General features: G+C 45.3%; 2 protein-coding genes across 2 annotated transcripts in view; both read right to left on the bottom strand.

Moving 5' to 3' along the window:
• Window positions 1-1165: 1165 nt before the first annotated feature.
• SEC22A (SEC22 homolog A, vesicle trafficking protein) lies at window positions 1166-10748 on the bottom strand. Its single transcript, XM_078598375.1, has 7 exons — window positions 10568-10748; window positions 7322-7510; window positions 6038-6201; window positions 4887-5063; window positions 3752-3870; window positions 2955-3020; window positions 1166-1465 (listed from the first exon to the last, which is right to left on the bottom strand). The coding sequence occupies exons 2-7, from the start codon at window positions 7504-7506 to the stop codon at window positions 1265-1267; spliced, it is 912 nt and encodes a 303-aa protein (XP_078454501.1). The 5' UTR covers window positions 7507-7510; window positions 10568-10748; the 3' UTR covers window positions 1166-1264.
• Window positions 10749-18053: 7305 nt separating this feature from the next.
• Window positions 18054-26325, bottom strand: part of PDIA5 (protein disulfide isomerase family A member 5) — a 40367-nt gene continuing 32095 nt past the window's right edge. The window contains exons 13-17 of the mRNA XM_078598374.1: window positions 25063-25226; window positions 23426-23556; window positions 22802-22872; window positions 20477-20611; window positions 18054-19068 (exon numbers count right to left, since the gene is read on the bottom strand). Of these exons, the coding sequence (XP_078454500.1) occupies window positions 19009-19068; window positions 20477-20611; window positions 22802-22872; window positions 23426-23556; window positions 25063-25226 (561 nt within the window). The 3' untranslated portion in view covers window positions 18054-19008. The remainder of the gene's footprint in view (window positions 19069-20476; window positions 20612-22801; window positions 22873-23425; window positions 23557-25062; window positions 25227-26325) is intronic.

The following is a 26325-nucleotide window of genomic DNA, read 5'->3' as shown; positions in this document are numbered from 1 at the left end:
ACCGTGCTAATCGGAGGTGTGGAATCGCACCTCCGATGAACCATTAAGTTATTATTTTAATTTGTTTTTAAAATAAATGTAGAGGCTAATAATATTAAACCCCAATTAAAAGACTATGGGAACATGTAAAAAAAAATAGTAACACACATTGTACTCTTCCAAAATATATTAAGTGTTTTTGCTTGGTATGGAAAACATGTGGAGTTTGATTTTTTTTAAGTTGCTCATAATTTTACACGTGTGGATACCCACATTCATAATTTGGCTCGATGGATCAGGGGGCCAATGCCTACATTGGTGCATTCTGCCAGCACTGCTGAGATCCTGGGATAAAATCAAGGAGTCCACTCAAGATTCTGTTGTGCAGCAGATTTGATGTTCTTAGCCATTCGTCAATGATTGCACAATATTAGTTGACATTTGTTTTTGACTAGATATGGTCTGATAATAAAAAAGCCATGGTAACCTATTCGCCACAAAACATGAAGTCTTATCTTGTATTAGGTAAGAGGCCTATAGGTAACACAGACAATAGTCTCTTCCAGGGTTTTTTTTTTCTAAAATGTCACATTGTTACGAGGAATAAAGGTAATTTAATGAACACATTTTATTCGTACCTCGACTTCACTAGAACCCAAGTCCAAATTCAAGTCAAAGTGTTTCGCTGCTCAAACGAGCACCGGGGCAGTGCTCATCTTTGTTGGGTGGCCCAAAGCTGGTGGTGGAAATTCCACATAACTTGAGCAAGTTTATCTATAGGACAAACACGAATGACTCACCAAGTGGTATGCATTTTACCAAACGCAAAAATATGATGGGCTTGGTACAATCCTGATTGTTATTTTCATTTGAAACCCTCGGAATGCTAGTTGAGTTCTCTAGAAGAGTGCTATATGGATGATTAAAGCACAACTTGGATAGGATATGACATTCAAAAGAAACCTATACACTGGAACAGTGGATGTCTGATAGACTCACATCCTCCACAGTAGTGTGGAGTTCCACTACCGGCAAGACTGCCAACACTCATCGGAGCAGAGACGGCGAATTCGCCTTCACCACATGTGAAACAAAAAAATAAAACCACGTAACAAATGAGCAACTTATACAGATGTCAGCTCCCTAAATGTCACTCCGCTGGAAAATCAATTTGGCAGCTTGGCATGTGTGGTAGCCGTTCTCCTTGTAGGCACAAGGTGCCGGTGTGGAATGGGGGTGGCGTGAGTTGGGTGTGGGCACGGAGGGGGTGGGGAGAGGCGGTCGGTCACACGTTGTAGTCGGCGCTCTTCCCGGCGGGCTGCCACGCGCACACCTGCGCGGCCCCCATGATCGACGCTCCCACGTGGAAGAGCAGCTGCCAGGCCGTGCGGGTGTCGGCGAGGCGTGCGTTGCACGCGCACACCACGGCGAGTGACGTGAGAGCTTTGGCTTTCCGCCAATGGCACTGGCGCACGAGCAGGGAGCACTGCGGCGGAGGGGAATGAGAAAGTAGGAGGAAGGACACGTGCACGCACAGACATATATAAAAAGTAAAAAACAAAAGGTGTAGCGTGCTCATGTCACTGCAGGTAAAACGGCCTCTCCTAAAGAGAGATTTGGAGAGCGCCTCTGGAGGGTATTTGGCCTTCTCTTCCACACTCGTGAGAAGACTTGAAAGGGTTGGGGAGTACCCACAACTGTACCCACCACATGCAAACCTGCCGATGGACTATGGTGTACCCATTTATACTGCTGGGTGGACAGGTGTGGGGGAAACGGCGACATTTGGATTGCGAGTCCCGTGTAACAAGAATTACACGACAGCAGCTTCCTGCGTACACGTACAGCCCTTTGTCAAAGCACTGCTGGACAAAGGCCTTCCCATGCCATGCGGGTCGTCGGGGTTATTTGACCATACGTCACCATCCTGCGGTGAAGATAGCGAGTACGGATTTGGAGGCACATAAGTACAGTAGTATAATAGATTTTGCTACACTGCCCTCTGCTGCCCGTAACGTGGCTCCGCACATATCGAAGAAAAGACGAACAAGTCGGCGCACACGGGTAGAGCGCACACGCACACACGCATCTACCTTCAACAGACCGGATTTGTATTATTATGATCATGATTGTATTACGCTTGTTAACCCAGGATAGCCTCACCAAGTCTCATGACTTATTTTTCAGGAGGATCCTGCAGAGTTTTTGCAGCAGGGGCGATGGTTGCTATGTATAACCACAACTGAGTAATTTGTGGGTATTTGTAAAAAAAAAAATGAAGCAAATTTGGACGACACCGACAGACAATGGCCCACTCTTGAGAATGACACCACGGGATGTGCACTGTGAAGCAGACGACGTGATAATGGTTGGTACACCCCACTTGCATTGAACAGTGAACTTCTCCAACAAGCGCAATATGTGGTACTGCTAGGCCAGGGGTTGGCAACCGCATGCGCCTCTTTAAGGGCAGCTTCGTGACGTCGTTTATTCAGGACCACCGTCACGTATTCTCACGTTCTCACGCATCGCAGCTCTTGAAATAGAGCTTTTTTTTTATAGATTTCGAAAACAATGTTTCTTATTATTTTGGTTGCCGACCCCTTTGCTAGGCTATATCACCGCCTCTGACAGATGTATTCATTGTACAAAGATCCCTTGTGTGACGTTATAGACTGTAGGAGTAAGTCATGTGAACAAGCACCGATTATTACAGCTGGTACAGCAAACAATACAGATGATTTAGCCAGTTCCAAGCATTGTTTCCCATCTCCCAAATGCTGATGTATGGGCATATCAGGTACTCATTTAAGCCCGAATTCACCAATGGATGTCCAAGACAAGTTCAATACAACTTGCCACCGATGATGCTTCCTGGACTTGAACACTTGTTGCACGAACCTCTGTGACCCCACTCTCCACACAAACATACACATGCATTTATGTACACTCGCATCCACAGAAGTGCACCGTACCTGATAGAAGGATGTGGAACATGCGAGGAAAAACACCATGATGTTAAACGAGCCTTCTCCATCCTCCTGCGCAACCAAACGACAGAGTAAGGGAGCGACATGAATAAGCATCATTGTGCACCGTCAGCAGACTAATGTTAAACACATAACCAGGTCGTGATGCATACTTCATCATTAACTCCATCGAATAATTGGCCGTCAATATCAGTGTTTCCAGGAGCATTTATTTAAGCAAAGAAAACCATGGATTGGCTATAACTTTCCCGAGTCTCATCAGAAGGATGTGGTTGATTCAAACTGCTACTGGGTCGCTGGGTGTTACAGGCAGAGTGCTCTCCGTGTACATTGTGGGGTCTAATGCCATATTCAGCTGCACTCAGTAAAAAAAATACATCTTTCATAAAAAAAAAACCTTGGTAGACTGGAGGTACATGGCTAAGGTGTTTAACAGCAGAACAAGAAGTAAACCCATGTCTATGCATTGATTATTTAACATCTATTCGTCCTAGGAAGTATTTATTTTGTGACAATCACATTAGCACCTGCGCAAGACGTGCAGGAAGCAATACGTCCGTAAGCAGAGATGGACATCAGGAATTTTTCATCAGCTTTTCACGGGAGGCCACGGGGGACCCTTGACATTTGCCATGACAATTTGTATTTAAAAGCAGGAAATTGGTAAACGTAGAAAGGCGGACGGACGATGGAGAGTTTTGATGACAAGATATTGGGAAACCCTTGAGTGAGAGGAGACGGTGTCTCTTTGTTAGACCCATTGTGAAAGGGAGTTGCCTCACCATGAGCGTGTTCTCGAGGAGGTGGAATCCCCGCACCAGGTTGAGGAGACCGCACACGAAGTTGAGCAGCAATGAGATGGCTCCAGTGACACTAACGGGGCCCAGGTGCGATCGGGGGGCTACCAATGAGAGGACAGGGATAACTGACTCGCACATACACAAGCAGCATGCACAGAACCCCGTAAAAAGTCATTCACTAACATAGAAACACCACAAACACAGCACACCAGAGCTGAGCCAAGTGACTCATCATTGCCGTGGGTCTTGTTGTTGCCTTTTTATGTCAACGAACTGCACACGACGCTATTTTCAGGTCGAGTTGACCATGAGGAGGGCCCAGGACAGGTTCACACACCACTTGCCATTGATACAATTTATTGCTGGGAATAAACACCCAGGTATCCGGGTTTGTAGAACATATTCATTCGCCACTGTGCCGCTACTTCCCAAACACACAGAAACAGACAACAACGACAACCACCGTTCGCCACTAAGTGACGGTGACATTACCACGGCACTTGTGCCTAGGTGCACATTTTTTTTTACTTGTTAAAATTTGGACGATGATGGCGGTACACAATGGCATACTGTTTTGAATGACGTCACAGGATTTTAAATGTTTACTGTGAAGCAGTTGGTACGATTTTAACAGTTAATACACCTGCAGTATTAACCAGGGCGGCCGCCAAGTTCGAACCGGGAACGGCTGCAAAACAAGTGACGAACAAACTACCGCTGGGCCATGTCACCGCCCCAAATGCACTCACCTACAAAGACAAAAATATACCCCGTATAGCCTTAACAGACTGCTGGGGCAAGTGCTGTTAGTGAGCACCTATGAAGGTTGGTACGGCACACGAGGGGGTTTGGTGGCCAGCAAAACGTCCGACCGCCTTTGTCTCCCCAAGTGGCACTGTTTTTACACACCGCACCACCAGGTTCTAATTTGAGGCCGAGTCGACCTAGGGGAGGCCCAGTACCGGTTCAGAAAATCGTCACTGGCGTTGGCCGTGAGCGGGAATGGAAGTCGGGTCGCCGGGTTCGTAGCGCAGGGCGCTAACCGCTACACTACCGCTCCCCACACCCACCCACTAACACGTTTACACACACACGGGGACACACACAGGGGACATACACAGGCTCGTGTGGACCGGCTCTGTACTGGTGGACACCCCTCCGTTGGCGAAGTCTCTCTCCGACAACTGATGCGGTGGCCTCAGGCGCAGCTCGGTCTGCAGCTCGGTGAGGTTGAGGCGAACGCTCAGCGACCGCGGGCTGTTGTACCTCTGCTTCGTCTTCTGGATGAAGGTGTCTGCTCGCCAGAGTCCGACATCACTCAGTGTCACCATTGCAAGGTGAATTCACTCCCTGAATTCGCTGTGCTATGGAATCCAGTAAGAGCCTCAAGTAATTAATTATCATTGCAAAAGTTATACACGAGTGCAAATATTTTCAAACTTGGCAAGTGCCCAAAGTGATTTTTGCCACTACATGGATGCTTTGCTACCCGTGTTGGGAGGGTTCATGATTAAAGGTAGTTGTTGATTATTAATTACTCCAGGTCATTGGCCCCCACATTTCTGGAGCTGTAGACCACTGTCATTTGAGGCTAAATTCACCTAAAAGGGACCTATGACAGTTTTGGATACCATTCGCTTCTGATGTGGCACGTGGTTGGGAATTTAACCCACATCTCAGGAAGCGTAGCATTGTGCAATAACCATTGTAGAGGAGTGCACATACAGATCCCCCATATAGTCAGATTGTGGGGTTAAGTGCTGTTAGCGAGTACCTATGAAGCTCTCCATGGCATACCAGGGGATAGGTGGCCACAACCATGCCCGGCCGCCTTAATCTTCCCAGTGCTAATGTTTGCACACCACAGCACGTACTCATTTAAGACGGAATTGACCTAGGGGAGATCCAGGATCAAATCATATATTTGTCACTGACGTTGACCGTGAGCGAGAAATGATCTCGGTTCGCCGTGTTGATCGCGCAACACAACAACAACCACCGCCATTCACCACTAAGTGGCGGTGACGTCACCGCGGCACTTGTGCCAGGCTATGTGCACTTTAAAGCCATGTGAAGTGTCGAATGCCCGCTGGCAGGGGATCACGGGAGACCCAGGTGCCATGAGTTGACTGATATGACTGGCCGATGCACCACCTGTGCCCCGGTACTAGCGCAGTACACTAACCATGACACTGCCGCTCCCCACACTACCACCGCACCCATGCCTCCTGCCGAGGGATATGCACACGCACGCACGCACACACTCACCGAACTCGATGAGGCAGTAAGGCCGCACGGCGGTCTCGATGCGCGCTCGCTCGTACGTGGACAGGAACTCGCGCTGCAGCTCATCCAGGAAGGAGAAAGCGAGCACGGCCGGGTAGGCGTCCTCGCACACCAGCATGTACGCCACGCCCAGCGCGCTGATGAAGCTGCACGTGCAAAGACAACGACGACGGCGCGAGGGGCAGTGTTATTATCTTCTTTATTTGCGTTGCTGACAGAAGACTCAGCGGTGCTTCGTCATGAGGGGACGTTGGGGTCTCGCTGGTGAAGAAAAAACACCTCAACAATACTTATTTGCTCTTTAAAAGATAAAAATTAGCATTAAGCTCTCCTCCCCGATCACCTTACCCAACCGCACACGGGCTTACGTGCTCTACCGATATATACCCACTGGGAACCCTGGATTTAAATCTGGACAGTGTAGAGTGGTGATGGTCTCAGTCCAATCACCAAAGATTGCATGGAAAAATCACGTTACATTTGGTTTGCCACTTTATTCAGCATATTCCAGCTCTGAGGACGATTTTTTCTGTTTTCAAAGTGACATACACCTCTATAGCAGGGCATGCGGGAAGGTGTGCCACCTGGTGGTGATAAGAGGCGAATCACATAACCTCAGAATATCTCTTTGACATCTAAAGGCCAGGGTGATGCCTTCTCATTGGTGTACAGCTCATTGTGAGCATTCCAAATAGAAATGTATTCATCTCATTAGTATATGCCTATCGTACAACTTAAATTTATTGGGGAGAAAATCAATTCATGGTTTTAATCATGTAATAAACCATATGATATTCTTTGGGTCTTTCGGTAAAGCCACAAAGATAGAAAAAAGAATAAAAATAATAACAAAATCACGACGTTTCGATCGCAAGACAAGCAATCTTCTTTTTTCACCTGACGACGATTGCTTGTGTGGCGATCGAAACGTCGTGATATTGTTATTTTGATTATTATTTTTTATCTACGTGGCGTCACCAAAAGACCCAAAGAATATGAATTCCTGCAGTCACAAAAGCTTTAAGTCAAGATTAAACCATATGATGTAAATGGGCTTTTAGTTGAAATTAAGATGGCATCTCATTCGGTGACAAATGTGGGCATGCCGACGAGCGTGGAGCAGTGCATGCTGCATGGACCGAAGTTCTAATCCTGCAAAGAATGAGATAAAAGTAAAAAGAAAAAGCCTTAATGTCCGTGAGCTTTCAGGTGACCTGAAGAAAGGTGGCATCTCATTAGGTGATCCACAGACGGTGCGGGGCATACTGGATACGCTGGGAGGGTGCGGCGCCCAGGGAGCAGCGGTCAGGCAGAGCGGACAAGCGCCGCGACAAGAGCTTGAGGCTTCGCTTGCTCGCTTGCAGCGCCGCCGTCGGCTGCTGGTCCGTGGAGGCCGACAGAGGCAGCCCGTCGCGCACACGCACCACCGATGCAAAGAGAACACCCGACATGGCCCTGCAGGAGGAGAACAGCACAAGGGTGGCAGAGTGAGAAAAGACGCCAACACCGCAACTAATGATGACGATCTTCTTGGTTCTTTCGGTAAAGTTACGTAGAAGGGAAATAATAAAAATAAAACATAATAAAATAATTCTCACGACGTTTCGGCCACAACGCAAGTAGCCGTCCTCAGGTGAAGAACAGGTCTGTCGGAAAGACAGCGTCTGAATGATGTAAATGAGCTTTTAGTTGAAATTAAGATGTCATCTCATTCATTTCAGACGCTGTCTTTCCGACAGACCTGTTCTTCACCTGAGGACGGCTGCTTGCGTTGTGGCCGAAACGTCGTGGGAATTATTTTATTATGTTTTATTTTTATTATTTTATTATTTCTCTTCTACATGACTTTACCGAAAGAACCAAGAAGATGAATCCCTGCAGTCACGAAAGCTTTACATCGAAATTTAATGACGAGGCTTGAAGAAAAGTATCCTCCCCGTCGAGGTTCTTTCAGTTTAACAGGTAGGCTTTCGCGACCAATATCATCCATAATACAGGTTTGTTGGGTAGGATCGCGTCATATAAACGTGTCGTTAAACCCTCCACCTAACGACACAGCCAGGGTGGTGGCGGGTTTAACGACACATTTATATATTTACGCGATCTAACCCAAAAAAAAACGATGTTATGGATATTGGTCGCAAAAGCCTACGTGTTAAACTAACGATGAGGATGACACGGGGTTTTTAACATCCGGACGACACGTTTTGGTTGTTCCACAGTAAAAGAGCGCAGATGAAACCCGGACACAGTACTCTTAACTGTCAACAGTTGGAGAGGCTCTTGATTAAAACACACACCTCACTGGGTTTGCTGTGCCTCCGGTTTGTTGTTTTGTAACCCATGTCTGGAATGTTATTCATATGCTCAATGTTTGTATGCTGTGACTGTTGTTTCCATGTTTGAATACCTTGAGCAATGTTTTAAAACGTAGGCTTTCGCGACCAATATCATCCATCATACATTTTTTTTGGGTTATATCGTGTAAATAAATGTGTCGTGAAACCCGCCACCACTCGACACACCCAATTAGTAAGGTTTGTCACGTAAACAGAACGTGCCAATTTGTTACGAGTACATCACACCGGTGTATTGGAGAGCAAAGCCACAACATTAACAACCGGAGTATGACGTTTCGCCAGTAATTATAACTAGCTTCATCAGGCGTCGTACTGAGATTGTAAATGTTGTGAATTTGCTCTCAAATACTAGTAACGAATTAGCATGCTCTGTTTACGTGAGAAACCTTACTAAGTGGCTGGATTTAACGACACATTTGATAAATTTATGCGATCTAACCCCAAAAGCATGTGTTATGGACCTTGAGTAATGTTTGTGTTTAAATTGTTAATTTCAATATTTGTCATATTTGAACTTTGATTAAAAGAAATACATTTTTTATGTTCTTTTTGTAAGGTATTCATTATTAGCATGTGCTTCCTGGCTGCAAACTGGAATAAATGTTAACCTCTTTCATTCCTCACCATAATTTCAAGCTTACCAATCATGCTCAACTCTGCAACGTTGCCAAATGTTTGCAATCAAGTTCCCATTACACTCCAAGGTTTCTCACGTGCCAAACGTGAGCTACAGAACAGAAAATACATATTTTAGTCTGGTCTTAAGATTATTGGTTTTCACCATGCTGAATTGTGTGTTATCCTTCTTAAGAAGCTTAATCTCATGATATTGGTCCACTTATTTTCATCACTTGTTGTTGGGAGAATATATTTGGCTAATCTTTTAACTTGTAGTGATTAGAGACGTAACGTAAGCACATTACCTGCTATGACATACTGGAAGAGACATATGGAGGACATTGGCGAAAAGTGTGGAGCTGCACACTCGGCATTCCACTGCAAAGATTAGCACGATTGGCTACGTACGGTGCGAACGAAGTTTAACATTATATTGTTTTGCCAGGTAAGGCCCACTGAGATATACGGCTCTTTTTCAGAAGCGACCTGTCCACAAGTGATAGCTCAACAAAGCGGCTAATCAAGTAGCAATATATAGCAAATACCCTCAATGCATGTTTTCTAAATGTGGAGTGGAGAAGGCGACCACAGGGAGAACGTGCAACCTTCAAATACACAACAGGCGTGTCAGGGTGGGGATCGAACCCAGGAGCGTACTCCTGTACACCAGACGAGGTAGTTAACATCTCGGAGTAGACCACGCACACACACGTCAAAGGGTCACCCTCCCTGTGTGTGAAGGGGACTTGAGCTGGACATGTCGCTGTCAAAGGTTGATGGCCGGTGGGTGGTCAAGGCCAGGGGTGGGTGGTTAAAGCCAGGGGGGGGGGGGGAGTAGGCAAACAACAATAACAAAAACCATTTTTGGTCGCAAATTCTGTAACAAAATAAGAATGTTTCAATGCGCTGGGGTGGCGAATACGAGACGGTGTTGGTCCTTACATTTAAAATAAAAAGGGTCACGAAGCAGTCCCTTAAAGAGCCCTGGTCAAGACGCACGAACCGAGGAGTCGTGACATGGGGGGCATTCATCGAGCAGCGGAGTGAGCATGGCCAAATATCGCAATGCCGACGCGTTACCGCTGCACAAGTGTGTATATAAGTGTGGATATAAATTTAGATTTAAAGCTTTCGTGACTGCAGGGATTCATCTTCTTGGTTTTTTCGGTAAAGTCACGTAGATGGGAAATTATAAAATAATAAAAATAAAACATAATTGAAATCTCACGACGTTTAGGCCACAACACAATCAGCAACAGCGGCAATGCCACAAGGCACCATCCATATTTGACCGTCAACGTAGCGAGGCGTTTCACATCGTTCCCTACGTCGCGTCTTTGTTTTATCGTCGTTTTAATAACCAATAAAGAGGCACGAACACCCTGCCAACCCTGCCCGCCCTGCCGTGTGTGGAGGGTGAACAAGGGGGAGGAGGAGGAGGCCGCGGCTGGGTGCCGGCCACGCCGAGGCCTGCACACACACGGAAGGCCGCAGACGCCACCACCGCCACCACCACCGCCTTCGTCTTCCTCACCTCGCACGCAAAGTAAACCCCGCAGCCTCACGCGGGCTCAGGCGACACGAAGAAGCACGGAGGAGGTGGTGGTGGAGGGGAGAATTGTGTTGTTGTTGTCGCTGTTGTTGAACCCCAAGAGTTTGAGGGCCGCGTCAAACAAATCTCTCGCAGAGGCAGCGCGGGGGCCAGGGCGGTGAGTGGAGCGCCGAGAGCCTCGATCCACGGTGGCCCGATAGGGGGGGTGGTGGTGGTGGGGGGGGTGGGGGGTAGGTGGTGGGGGGGTGGTGGTGGGGGGGTGGTGGTGGGGGGGGGGGTGGTGGGGGGGAGGTGGGGGTGGGTGGTGGTGGGGGGAGGTGGTGGGGGGAGGTGGTGGGTGGGTGGTGGTGGGGTGGGTGGTGGTTGGGGGGGTGGGGGTGGTGGTGGGGAGGTGGTGGGGGGTGGGTGGTGGTGGTGGTGGGGAGGTGGTGGGGGGGGAGGTGGTGGGGTGGTGGTGGGGAGGGGGGAGAGGGGGGGGTGGAGGGGGGAGTGGGAGGTGGAGTGGGGGTGGTGGTAGGGGGGGGTGGTGGCCCGGTAGGGGGAGGTGGTGGTGGGGGGGGAGGTGGTGGTGGGGGGGGAGGTGGTGGTGGGGGGAGAGGTGGTGGTGGTGGGGGGGGAGGTGGTGGCGGTGGGGTGGTGGTGGTGGGGGGGGTGGCCCGGTAGGGGGAGGTGGTGGTGGTGGGGGGTCGGGCATCATCCAGGTAATTTCGTCACAGGCAGGTGCATCACTGTTCGAGTCAAACGGGCAAAGTATTTATTAGAGAAACTTTATTACCATCTTGCCATAAAACGGTTGGTTGGTTATTCCATGTACGAGTCATGATGCGGTTCTATTTGGGAGGCTAGTAAGAAGGATGTGACTTAATATATATACCCACTTACTGTAATGCATTTCTTCACATTGTTTCGTAAAAATACAGTTTCCCTGAATATTCCAATTGATTTGAAATACATTCACGCAAATTTGGAACTTAATGTGACGTAAAGGGACTGAAAAATAAAAACCCATTGCAAAAGTAGATGAGTCCAATTTTGTCCCATGGCCTTTATTGAAGTGGTTTGCATCATATTGTTTTGTTAAAATCATCTATACAACATCCATCAATATCAACAAAGCAGTGCCTTTCTCAGATTAAAACAAGACACGAAGGGCATGTCTTTGCAGGGTTGCGGGGATGAGTGCTTCAGTAATTCCAACTGTAAACACCGTTGATACGAGACAACGTTCCGATTACAAAAATATCGTCAGAATGTTTTCTTACAAAAAAAACACGAAAGCTGCTTTGCTTCATTTTGCATTCAAATTCACAAACGCACATGCGTACACGCAATACCGAAATCCGCTCAGAGGTCGAAAAGGTGGAATTTTAAACAAAGGCATACATTTGTTCAACACTGGCATATAAAAGCAGTGATAGTGAAAACCCCCTATATCTCTACGTGGCTTTGTAAGTCTCTTTGCAGGGTGTTAGCTGAATATATTTAAACACAAACATACAATGACATAGAGTTTCCATGAGCAAACACCTACTAAACCAGCACACCATACGAGGGAATGGCAAGTGAACGACTGCCAGTTGCATCTCCCCAATGCTCATGTATTTCCACCACACGAGACATTAATTTAAGGCCGAGTAAGACCTGGGTGAAGGTTAAATATAGGTTGAGATAACCCTCACCATGTGTGTACGGAGTCAGATATTGAGCCCATGTTTCCAAGATCATATAGCACAGCACAAAAAATGTTTTGCCAACACTCCCCATACACACGAAAACAACATCAGAAACGGATCCAAATTCAAATGTGGAATTTCAAACAAAAGCACAAATCTGCTCAATACGCTTGCATATACAAGCATTGGTCTTACAATCTTCTATATTACGCTGTTATTTATAAGCCTCTTTTATCAAGGGTGGTATTTGCATATATTTAAACATTCACACAAAGCAGCTGTATATGCACCAATGTGAAATTCATAAACTTAACCGTGCAATGTTGCAGAAGGCCAACTCCCTTATGTTATAATTGACTCCTGGATAATGGAGCCGTGATTATGTCCGTCACGCCTTGCAAACATTCTGGCAAGTCCAATTTGTCGGATTGCTTTTAATGTGCAAGTTTGCTTGGTGAATTGAAAGTAAATTATCACTGTGGACACAAACATAATTAGCAATTAAGATTCATTTAGAATTGCAGCAGAGATAAATATTGATGTAGCTTGTTCCCATATATGTGCATGTAAATGTTCAGGTTATGATGTATCAAGGAACAAACATTTAAGCAATTCTCAATCGGAAATTGAGGACACGATTGCTAAACTACGTATTTTAATTGAGGTCTTTCGTCATATTGGATTTTTTTTTAATACTACCGTACCAACAAATGGAAACTCATTTTTGTAAGACTATGGCTTAATTCAGATATTGAAACAGCCCATCATCCCTCCAAGGTGAGTAAAACCAGCATGAATTTGGACAGCAGTGTTTTATAAATTTGAATGCAGTGGAACCCACTCTAGGAACATTCGAACAATCAGATCAGGGCCACTGAAGACAATGAGCAACCACCCCACTGCTTAGGAGACACGTTTAATATGGATGGTTTAATTGCAAAATGCGTTTTTAAGTAAAAAAAAACGTGGCACTTATAACTGTTCACATGCATTGTGAAAAGGATGGACGTCATAAGCACTGAACGTATCAGTTTATAAAACATCTTTCATCTTCATTTACGACCCTGAGTCAGTGTTGTAATTCTACATTCCCAAGCTGAGAGTAGGTCTCTCAAAAGGTCAACGACTGTTGACTTCTCACAAAGAGGTACTAATTTTATTCACTCTCGAGGGATGCCGGACTGAATTATTCTCCCCAACCTGGGATGAGATCTCCAGAATTTGAATATTCAAACTTTCAAATTGAGTCACGTGCTATAACCACAGCGCCACCCAGCCGGGTTAATAACACATCCCCCCACATTTGTAAGACGTACCATATTCTCGTAGCAGGGACTTAGCAACAATGAAAAGTGTCCCCAAAAGGCCCCAAAAGGTTGTAACAGTAGGCAAAATGCATATGGACAAAGCGAATTGGATGAATTGCAACTAATATGTGTGGATGTATACTATATAGACGCCACGTGAAGACCAGACCACAACACTTCATCAACATAAGTATTCAGGAGAAGCAAACACCCAATGTATAAAAAAGATAACCTGGCCATTGGCAGATTAGCGGAAGTTTTTTGGCAGCAATGCTGGTGGAGAACAACGTAAGGCTTGTCATGACATTCCCAACAGTACTCATCCTATGGATAAACCAGCCTCTGTTGCCATAGGAATTTGGAATTCCAGCAGCGGCTCAGGATGACAACATAGATAAATGTTGCCCCAAGGTTTGTTTGAGCAGGCAAGACACTTTTGACTTTATTTATACAGGAAATGTAATAGCAAGGGCAGTGTCGAGAACATGTGGAAATATTGACAGTCCCAAGGGCATGAAGAAGCTACAAATTAAATGCCTACCCCATGCCCACCAAAAGAAGAATGGTAAACCTTAACCATCTGGCTTCGTGACATGTATCCTCATTTGATGTCAGAATAGTAACAGCTAAACTTGCTTTTTAATTACTGTATTCTAAATTAAACGCATTAGCTGACCAATTACAATTTTTTTTAAAGATGCATGTCAACATTGCATATCAATCGTGCGACAGGTGTCATGCCTTGTAATGAAGATTTTTCCGGTGGGACTTTGTGAAAAATGTAACATCACATTATGCAGGGAATGGTCTCCACTAGATGACAATACAGAATAACGTCTGAAGTCATGTGAATACACCTCTTGAACAACACTTAGGTGCCCTGAAAAAGAGTGTTCGTCACGTCAAAATCATACCAAAATGTTTATTTAACACACCTGGATTATGCCGAGTTTAGGGACAAATACCATTTTATGATAATTGAAACCATGAACTAACCACACATGAGCATTCGGTTTATTCCAGGGTGGCTGAAGCCCCAGATTCTAACCCAGGATCCTCATTATTGCTGGCAGTCCTTTAACACAATATTAGAGCCGAACCACCCAGACACCTCAACATTGAGTGTAGATCTCATCGAGGTAGTTTCACCATGCAGGCTTAGGGCTTTAAATTTATATAAACCTGTTTTTGTTTTACCCTTGAGTAACATCACGAAAGTGATGTCTACAAGTAAGCCACGTGGTCCAACGACACGAATCATCATCACCACCACCGCAAGCATGGCTTCGCCACCACAATACAAACACTTTGCGAGTGAAGCTAAAAAAAGTCGCCCCCATAAAACACAAATGTGTAACCCATTCTAATGGACTAACTCACACCCTATAGGACAAAACCAAAATTATTGAGTCTTATCATTATGCAATTTATACTCTATGAAACTAAGATCAGTCAATTCAACGGTTCGAGAACATATTGCGCAAGGCAATTAGAAAAAAATCACCCTGAAACAGACTCGCCGAGCGTCAAGAATTTCCAGGAGGCTCCTGCTTGGAACGTCTGGCCAGTTCCTCGAGTTATAGTAACCCTGTGGATAAACCGGCTGATTATATTTTGCTCTTCTCATAAAAAACTCCCTGCTCGAATTGAGCATGTCGCAGTGTTCTTCTCCACCTGTAGCCGAGTCGTTCATTCCAACTTTACATCAACTCATGATTGGACAGATCGTGGGCTGAAATGTGCACGGCAGTTTATAACCCTTTCCCGTTCTGAGATGTCTGCTAATTCGCCACTGAATCTCTAAACGCGCAAGCGGCTAGTGTTGATTTTATTTAGAGGCGCATTGCTGTTATTTTAAAGACATTGTACTCACCGTAGAGAAATGTAGCAACACGACCGCACTATAATAGTTGGCGCCAAACTGTGCCACGCCCTCGCGTATGGTCCTCTTCCGATTCCGCTCTGATAACGTACGTGTACGTCATTGGATCAGAATGGGAAGAACTTAAGACGTACACATACGTCATCGGAATGGAAATGGGTTAATCCAAAACCTTGCGACTGTGAGTAAAGCATTAAAAATAAGGTACCGCCGAGAACGGACTGTTTTGGCTCTACACACGTCTCCTTTATAGGATTGAGCATGCTGGGGTCAGATGAGTTCTAAATGTGGCAGTTGATAAGAATGTTGCGAGATTTTTTGGATCAAGAGGAAAATAAATGAAGAGGTTCTGGGAATGGGCGTGTGTTTACGGCTATGCAGATACAGCGAGTTGTTCAGCGCACAAGTCTGCAGAAACAACCCAACAATATCAGCAGAAAGAGGGAAGACGGGCATGAGGGTGAAAATAGAAGGGGATTGACCACAAGAGATGGGTTTCTCAAGACAGCACGATTTGTTTACCACTTTTGAGCCCGGGGCCTCACCATGTGAATGTGGAATTTCCACCACCAGCTCCAATTCCGTTGAGCAGGGGGACAGGTTTTACTTGACATTGACTTGTAAATAAGAAAACGAATCTGGACTCTGACCTGATTAGAAGACAACGGATAGAATCATCCACACCCACACGAACTATGTCCAAGCACCAAGATGCTTTCTCGATACAAGACTCTAACCTTGACCCACGTAGGTCACTCACTGTCATTATCCTGAACAATGCATCCTATTAGCCCAAATCTTACTGTCAAGCAAGTGAATATGCTCAGAAAGAGAAAGCACGCAATGGTAAGCACTACAGCATGTCATTTACAAATGTTTTAGTTATAGTAAGATGTTGATTTACGAACGAAAATTTTCAACCAAAAATATTACACCTATCACGGCAACAATATTGTACAGTAAACCTTATTTAAACCGCGGTGATTGTAAATAGTGCAAAGGTACACTGTGACAAGTAAACAAATTGAAATAAAGAATGATTATGGTTTGCAGAAGTGTGCTGGAGTTGCAATGTGAATACAAGTCATCGAAAAACAAGATGTGTGTAATGTTTTCTTTGATACGTTGAGGGTGCAAACTTTTCCAATTATCCAGTGCTGGAAGGTTACTTTTAAAAAGTAATCAGCCTCGGAATACTTAAGATTTTACATATAAAGTAACAAAATTCCACGTGTAATTTCCAAAGTAACTTTATCGAAATTTGATTACTTTTTAGAGCTTTCCAACTTTGGTTGAAAGTGTTTACGGAATTAGCTCTGTCCATCTGTCCCTTAATAGGGGGTGGGCACCAAGACATTGAAAACCGCATGTCAGAAAGCATTACATAATCCTTGCCTTGCACGTGATTTATCCTAACTTGATCAAAATAAATTTAGGCTGGTTGATCCGAAGCAATAACAACACTATGCGATGAATTTAGCTAATGCGCAAATGCCAGCGTATGATATTTCTGTGGTAAGCAATCGTTCGTGACAAACGTGGAGTCTTCATGACAATACTACGTAGGTTTTTTCATGGTTGTGCTGTTTAGATTTACGATGCATTTTCGGGTTGTCCCGTTCGTTTTTCGGCACGTTGTCCGAAGTTTGTTGCGTGACCTACGTCAGCTTCGTCTGCTGCTGTCCTCCTCACATTAATCCAAGCTGCTGACAAGCCATCATTTCCTCCTCCCATTCGGTCTTGGAAGAAACTTTGAATATTTAACGGTAATCATGTAAAAAAAGTAGTCAAGCAGTGCAAGATACATCGTTTACATTCTGACAATGGTTCAATGAGATAGCATTCCCGGAATCTGGCTTTGGTATCTGGCGACAGGAACACGTGACTTGTGAGCAGAGGTCGCAACCGGGTACCCGATACCCGTACCCTACCCGATACCCGGCTACCCGTACCCGGCCGGGTACGGGTACCCGTTTGCGACCCTGGTGCGGCCGGGTACGGGTAGGCCGTGAGTCACTGGTGAGTAACTGTTTGTCACTCATTTCCCAACGTCTTGTCTCTTCTCACAATTCAAGTTCCTAGAATCAACCCACCCGCGCCTGCAACGTGGCTTCATCCCAGAGGTCGCAATCAGGTACCCGATACCCGTACCCTACCCGTACCCAGGCAGGGTACGGGTAGGGTACGGGTACGGCCGGGTACGGGGCCGGGTACCCGTTTGCGACCCTGGTGCGGCCGGGTACGGGTAAAGAATCAAAACCCGTTTGCGACCTCTGCTTGTGAGGCATCACTCCCCAGTAAATTGGTCCCATGGTCCCATGGTAAAGACTCCCTTATTTCGTATGGATCTAAATTTTGAGTAGCAACTCCAAATCGATGTCTAGGTTGTTAATCCGGGCACAGGTTAATCCCACTCGCGCATTTGGAAGAATGCTCGCAGTAGACATAATTTCAGGATGCGTATGATAAACACCGACCATATCTTGGAATCCTCGGCCAAAGCACACGTTTGTTCATGTGCCGCAGCCCAATGAGCAAAGATTTACATTCTGTCGCAGCTGGTACACGTTATTTTCTCAGCTGTTAGGGTATCATCATCATCATTGTTAACTGGAGAGAATGTTTATTTCGTATAGACCCTTTGACAACGGTGAAGTAAAACAACCTCACGCCATCTGGCTGTAAAAGAAAACCCAGTTGGGACCCACAGGCGAGTAATTGTTGCATGTCACAAGTCCGCTTGTCGCCGCTGCACGACTCTCTGTTGTGCTTTGGGATTGTACCGCGAGTTGCTCGGCACAGTGTCTGACGTTGTCCGACATCGGTTCCTGAAGAAGCTCCAAGAGTGTGGAGCGAAACGTCGGACATCGTCCCGAACAACAACAACAACACTCGGCACAACACGAAAACGGATCGTGTATCGCTGGTTATAAGTACGTGCAGCTTCAGAAAATTGTGCGTAGCGGAAACACGATTAAACGTGCAAGACACGGGAGCCAAGGTTAATGGTCATTAATCGATACACCAATGATAGGAAAAGTGTTCATCAGTTATTTCTTTGCTTTTCACACATATGCACGAGTATGATTTTTTTGCCTCTTACCCTACTGTCACATGACTTGAAATGTCTTCACACGTTTTAATGGTCAACAGATAAGATGTTGCATATATACATGAATATGGTATCTCAATGGGTTCGCACATGATTAAATGAAGGGCTGACTGAACTTGATTTAACGACCGAATGATACATAGCCTTGTAGGTCAATACCGTGATAAGCAGGTTAGGCTTTTCACACAATCTCCGAAGGGACCTTCAAGTACCAACAAGACTGCGTTTACCATCGGACGCCAAGTCAGCAGGCGAAAACCCAATTTTTTGTCAGAAGCAGTCAAGACGCTAATCCTGAATAAAGTAGCCTCGTGTTGCCAGGGCTTAAGGGTGGGTTGATGTCGAGGGCCAGTTGCGGTCAGGGTAGGTGTGGAACAGAAGGCGGGGGGGGGGGGGGGTGCACAGGTGGGAGGTGTAGGGGAGCTGGGAAAGACCCAGGAGAAAATCTTTCAGAGTTCGGAATGTGACTTTCCCCGCAGCGAGAGTAGGAAGTTGATAAAGTCAGCCTCCTGCAAGGAGAGACGAGAGAATCAAATCAGACGTCGGGTTACAATACGACACATGCCTTGCAATACTGCCGTGGGTATGCACTGGTCAGAAGGCATTTCAGTTTTAAGTCAAGATGTCAACGCTGTCTGTCTCGCTGGTCAAACGAGCGTGGCGCAGTGTTCATCTCTCTCGGTGGCCCCACGGCAGTGCTGAAAATCCCATTCTTGTGGTGGGGGCCAGTAGCTGTGTTGTACAACCAATACTACCTTCCCACAAAGCGGTCATCATTGAATTCCAAATTCCAATAAGTACAAAGATGTGGTCGTTTAAAATGCGCTGCCATGTATAAATACAACATTTCTCAATACTCTAAATTTGATCAAAACTTTTATTTAGACTGGAGGAATCCGATGAACGAAATGAAAGTCTTTTTCACAGATGCACAGTTTGTCTTCATTTGGATGTACTGGCTAAAATCACCCGCAGTGCACCTGCCAGACAGATGTCAACATCTGAGGAGATTTAAACATGTTTATTACTTAGATGGCACAGTCTGGGCGACTGATGTGTTACAGGCTTGAGCTGTGTGGTAGATAGATTGGCAGTATAATCGATTCTTTTATCTGTCTGTGCAGAGTTTGCCTCAAGCCAAATAAACACTCAATCAAGGAAACACTCAATCTGGATAAAGTTGAAAACCAGTGAGGCTTTCCTGGATAAAATAAATAGCACTGTTATGACAAAGTACACTTTGATAATTGTTTTTTTTACCCTTTTATCTGGCAAGAAAACTGACACCTTTTTTACAAGGAGTCATGTTTGCATTGACCACAATACCTGCGGTCGGAATGCAAACAAAAAACACAACTCTGATCATGTATGCACTGTCATTGAAATTGATTGGTCCACACCCGAGACAGCTTTTCTTAGAGCCTAGTCTCACATGGTGTTGGACCAGATGACCCCAAAAGGCGCACTAAAAAAAAATGGTGTCAGTTTTGTTGCCAGATAAAAGGGTAAAAAAACAATCATCATATTTTTCTACTGGCAAAGGAGGTTCCAATAAAGTAAACTTTAATATTATTTTCCATGATATATTCATTTGTTGCGTTTTTAAAAATTAAGTTGAATTGAAAACTGAATTTATAATGTTTAACATGTAGGCTTTCGCGACCAATATCATCCATAACAGATTTTTCTGGGTTAGATCGCGTAAATATATAAATGTGTCGTTGAACGCGTTTGGCACGTTCTGTTTACGTGACAAACCTTCCTAATCGGCTGTGTGCGGCGTGTTTAACGACACCTTTTTATATTTACGCGATCCAACCCAAAAAAAAACTCTGCATTATGAATTCATATTACCTTTTAAAATCACAGTTGCAAAGTAGAGACAGTATACAGGCAGCTCTGCAAGCCTCCACTCACCTGTCTCCCGCCGGTGTACGGCCCCACAAACTTCCCGTATGTGTAGTGGTTCATGGTGGGGTAGCCCCTCACGCCCTCTTGACTGCACAGCTCGTTATTGTCCTGCTTTGTGCAGTCCACAGCTGCCAGGGCCACCTGGGAAACAAATACAGGGCAGAGGTCGCAACCGGGTACCCGATGCCCGTACCCTACCCGATACCCGGCTACCTGTACCCAGCCGGGTATGGGTACGGGTACCCGTTTGCGACCCTGGTGCGGCCGGGTACGGGTAAGGAATCAAAACCCGTTTGCGACCTCTGATACAGGATGCTTCAAAAAAATGTTCACACTTCTGAGAATTTGCAACAACGCCACAAGAAATATGCTGCCTCCGGGGCTCTGGAGACCACCTGGAGAAGATTCCAGGCACGTGTTGACAATGATGGTGAACAAGTTATTATGAAGTGGAGACTGACTTCTTGAAGCTATTAACATTCATTTGTTATCAAGTCACAGGATATTTTCCGTTCTTTTTCCATAGTCCCATGTAACTGTTACAACATTTTTTAAGCACCCTGTGTGTGTCTGTTGACAGATTTGTACAATAGTCACCCGACGTCTCTTTCATGTTTCGGTAACTTAATTGTATTATAATTCTTGACTGAAAGCTTTCAATCTTCAGGAAGACGACCGCTTGTGTTGCGATCGAAACGTCGTAGTTTTTTGTTATTTTCTTTGAACCTATCTACATGACTTTACCGAAAGACCCAAGAATATTTATTGTAATTGTAATATGATCCGTCAAAACATAATCTGGCCAAGCCGACTCATACTGCAGGGACTTTAACACCGATTCATGTGCCACAGTTTCATTTGCTCCGCTTTCACTATGCTCCACTTGTATTTAACTCACTCTGTCTGTTGTTGTCATCGTTGACGTATCCTCAAATCTTGAAACTCAAGTTTAACCCACTTCCCAATGTGGTATCGACTGCAAACTTGGTATACTTATGTCATACTAATGACAATATTATATTCTATATATAAAAAAATATATATTTTTAAACATTCATTTTTATATGTTATGTTTCGGCTTGGGTCTAATTGTCCACGCTCAACTGACGTTGGCTGTAAATTACCACGGTCCCCTTACGTTATGGCAAGCCACGGGGCCACTTCCTGGAGTTCTGCCATTACTCGTACGGTACATTTAATTAAAGCGTGTTTAAAAAAAGTATTTTTAAATATTACTTATCTATACTGTGTTTGCTTTTGCCGTCTTGATGACACAGGTCACTCGTGAAAATGAGATTCAACCTGGTCTCTTGAGTTTTCATCTGGTTAAACTAAATAAACTTGAAACAGCGCTTCAGGGATGTGGGATTTCCACCACTGCCTTGGGGCCATCGAAAGCATGAGGTGTCGACAAGTAATAAAAATACAATCGCAATCTGCACGCTGGCTTTTTGACAAAATCGGGTTTTTAATCAGCCAATATCTCCCCCTGATGAGCAATAAGTCATTGCTCATAAATCAGACAGTATCTCCCCCTGATGAGCAATAAGTCATTGCTCATCACCATTTGTGGCCCTGAGACAGTGGAGGAAATTCCACATTTCCATCGCAGGGGACGAGTTACTGGATAGCACAACCACTGATGATCAGGATTATAAGCCCAGATTGGAAGATGAACTCACAACTCTATCATTGCGAGAAGCATGTGATACAAATACCTCTCAACCCAAACGGTTTACCCTGTATTCTTGACCAGGACATTGAGTTTTCAGGTGCATACAGCGTACAGCCGTTTCAATACGGGCTTTGTAGGATGAATGTTGAAATGTATAAGGGGCACGGGGTGACCAATCAGGTCTGAATTGGTCTGTAATAAGGTAGGCACTGACAAGGGGTGACAGGTTTTGTGATACAGACTAGTTCCTTTGAGAACCTGGATTAAACTTGGGTGCCTAACACCAGTGAGCAGGATAATGGTTCTGTATATCACGAGACAACTCAGCTAGCCCTGTTGATCATTTAGCACCTGCTCAAAATTAAGCTAGAAGCTCAATTAGTCAATGGTATGGTCTGAGTTAAGTGAACTGATAATCCAAGACAAAGTACCATTTTACAACTCATTTGACTTTGCCCGATCAAGGTTAATAAAGCAGAGGCGCATAAAGTGACCCATTCACTCATCCGCAGAGCTTAAGGGTTCTGTAAAAAGGCAGTGGCTCCGGTTACACAGTTTATATGCCCTTTTCTGTGCATAGTGCTTAGAAAGAATGAGACGCTCACGGTAAAAATGAATCAACAGGAAGGAAGTGGCCATGGTAAACACTCACGTACCTTATGGTCGTCTTTGAGTTGTGCGGCTGCAGCAGTGAAGTGTGGCTTGGCCTGTTTGCAGTGGAAGCACCCTGAAAACAAGAGTCCAGTGGTAATTCAAGGCCTGGATCCAGAATGACATCTCGAAGATTCTTAGAAGCTTCATTGATAAACGACCACAGCACAGCCAGTTTCAAGAATGACCCAACTATACGTGTGTTTCTCAGAAAGTAAAACGAAGGCAGGATTTTGATGCTTCAATTTAAATATATAAAGCTAAGAGTGAGAGGAAGGCACTATTTGCATTGTTACTATTCAATGTTATTACAAATATGCATGAATTGAAGGCGCTGCATAGCAATAGGAAGAGGCTGGAATATATACAACGTACATAAACCACCGATGCAGAGACCGACCCTCGGCATGAGAAAATGGAATCTGCATCATTGATTCAGGGCCAACCATCGGCGTTCGGCGTCACCAAAATTTCTGAACTTGAGCAAAGGAGACATTTGGCTGTGGGGCTACGATTCGGTACGCTTTGCGATGGCCGCGTAGCGCAGCACCGCGGCAACGACAGCGCACCGTGGCAACGGCAGCGCCGGCTACCCGGCGTCCCCACCAGACGGAGGAGGAGCGACTCACAGGGGGCGTAGAACATGAGCAGGGCGTGACGCTTCTTCTTGAGGAAGTCGCGGAAGGTGGCCACCGATAAGTGAGCCACGTCGTTCTCCTGCTCGTCCCACGGCACCTCTGGAGGGGGTGGGGGCTGGGGGCTGCCGGGGGGGCACGGAAACAAACCGCCGCAGCTCATTACAAGGCGAGACGCGCCGGGCCCGCAGTGATACGTTTTTAAATGGTGTGCAGGTGTTGTCTCGCATAGACGAAATTAAACAAAGGGCCTAACTTGATAATGGTGATTATAAAGTGCTACTCCAAAACAAGTGATGTTATCGCCTGACCTCAGCTATGTAGCGTTTAAAAATTAAATGTTTATCTAAGAGAAAAACTGTTTGTGTCAATTTAAAACGGTGAAGGTCAATGTTGTGCGGTATCTAACTAGAAGTCAGTAAACCTGGCTGCCCTCTCTCTCTGCTGCTGTGAAGAAAAGTATCGACTAAAACATTAACCAACTGTGTTTGTTTTAATTAAAAGGCAGCGTGAGCAATAGAGGCAAGGATTTATGTGTATATGCGTGTATATACCGCTATCCATACATCTTAATATTTTATTGATCTGGGTTAATTTACCCGAACAAATGCCTTAATCTGCCCATGCGACACTGTGGTGAGAGCACATGACTCACTGTGGAAAAGTCGTGGGTTCAAATTTTATTTAGTAAAAATTTCTTCTGGGGTTGATATAGATAATATAGAAACACGCAGTAGCGTATATTGTCTAGTAAATCATGTAATTTCCTGTGAAGAGACTCCCCTCGACCGTAGTAATGAGGGCCACTAACACAGACAAGCATTGCACGACACTCGTTTGTGTAGTGGAACACTTTGACTTTTCACCTATTTTAAGCATGTTCTCATAAGTTATTGTCAAACGCACACACGACGCACACATGGCAGGTGCCTGTCAGTACGTATGCATGTAGTTGAACTTCTGTCGCACCATACGTAGTCAACCGTCCCAATCGGAGGTGCGGGGAAGGACAACAAACTAAACATAAAAAAGCAGTTCTAAAGAAATTAGTTTTCAATCTCGATTTAAAAGTGCATAGCTCCAGTGGTGACTGAATTTGTTCGACGGCGAGGCAAAAGCCGCTGCGAGGATGACCGGAGATCGCATGATGGTTTATGCTTCTTGACAAGATCGGCAAGATTTCGATTTAAAGCTTTCGTGACTGCAGGGATTCATCTTCTTGGTTCTTTCGGTAAAGTCACGTAGAAGGGAAATAATAAAATAATAAAAATAAAACTTAATAAAATAATTCTCACGACGTTTCGGCCACAACGCAAACAGGTCTGTCGAGAAGACAGCGTCTGAATGACACACCCCAGGCTTGGAGCGTCTATTTAAGCTGGGATGGAGGGGGAAGGGCGCCTTGACAAAATAATTTGCATATGAAGAGGAATTTTAGCATATTTATGGGAAATGCAGATATGCGATTCGTACTACTTGTGAAAAATGCGTAGGAGTTTTGGCGGGGGGTTTAAAGTCATATTATGCCCGTGCATTATGAAGGATTAGCAGCATCAAAGGGAGAGGATAGGGGGAAGCATTAATAAAGGGAAGATCAGCGAGGTACTGTGATTCATCGGTGGCATACACACTCGCGAATCCAAGAGAGGATCTTGTCCTTGGATCGCAGGTCAGACACGGTGTATTTCTCCTCCCCGTCCTGGAAGAACTTCGTCGTGGGAAAGCCCTTGATGGAGAAGCGCTCGGCAAGGGCTCGGTGTATGGTGGCATCAACAGCTGCCAAGACCCCAGGGCTCTGTGACACACAAGGCATAGATGCACCGTATAGCCTTAACAGACTGTTGGGGCAAGTGCTGTTAGCGAGCACCTATGAAGGCCGGCACGGCACACGAGGGGGTGGGTGGCTAGCACCGTGCCAGGTCGCCTTTGTCTCTCTAGTGGTGAATTTTACACATCGCACCAGGTACTGTACTTATTTGAGGCTGAGTCGACCTCGCGGAGGCCCAGGATCTGCTTAAATAATCGTCACCGGTGTTGGGTATAAGCGGTACACGAACTCGGGAAACCGGGTTCATAGCGCAGCCTACCACTCCCCACTTTGACAAGCAAGCAAAGACACACACAATAAATACATGAATGCCCACTTACAAACTGTAGGGACAAGTTCTATTACTGAGTGCACCTATTCAGGTTGGCAGAGTAGCACTACACTGGACCACCAATGTCTCCCCAGTGCTGATGTATGTTGAACTTCTTTCGCACCATACGTAGTACATACACTGCACCAGTTACCGACCAGGACAGGTTTAAAAACACCTGATCATGTGCAACGGATGATGTTCATCCCAGTTGGGAATCAAACCCAAGTTGCTGGGATTATACCATAATGGTCTAACCATGGCACTACGTGAACACACACAGCTATATGCATGTGAAATTGTCTGCAGTGCTTACACACGTATCTTATGGTCATCGAAACACGTGAGCTGCATAATGAAGAGCTTTTTTTCTGACACCCATACAATTTAAGTAACTGCTTGAAGCTTGTGAATGGCACAGTGAGGTTTGCGGCTTCCGATCCACTAGAGGGCACTGTAAAGAAGCTTTACTGCTATTTGCCTTTAGCTCTGCGGCCTCAAGAAAAGTCATCCAGTAGCTAATGATGCACGCTATGGTTCGCGTTAAACTCAATGGTGTCCAGTGAAGGTCAAGAGGCCAACTGTATGTCTCTTAAAACCTGTCCATTTGTAAACTTTCTTAAAATCTTCGCAGTTTTCTTTGGACCCCAGTGTACAGTATAATTTTCAGCTCCAAGTCCATTTCTCTCTCATCTCTCTTAATCTGCTCTGCAGAAGGTCCTTTGACTGCTGCGATAGCCTATTACTTTTGTTTCT

This window comes from Lampetra planeri, chromosome 10 (assembly GCF_965212315.1).
Source record: "Lampetra planeri chromosome 10, kcLamPlan1.2.h2, whole genome shotgun sequence".
Lineage (NCBI taxonomy): Eukaryota > Metazoa > Chordata > Hyperoartia > Petromyzontiformes > Petromyzontidae > Lampetra > Lampetra planeri.
Note: the sequence above shows the minus strand (reverse complement) of the source record. Positions and strands in the feature narration are given on the sequence as shown.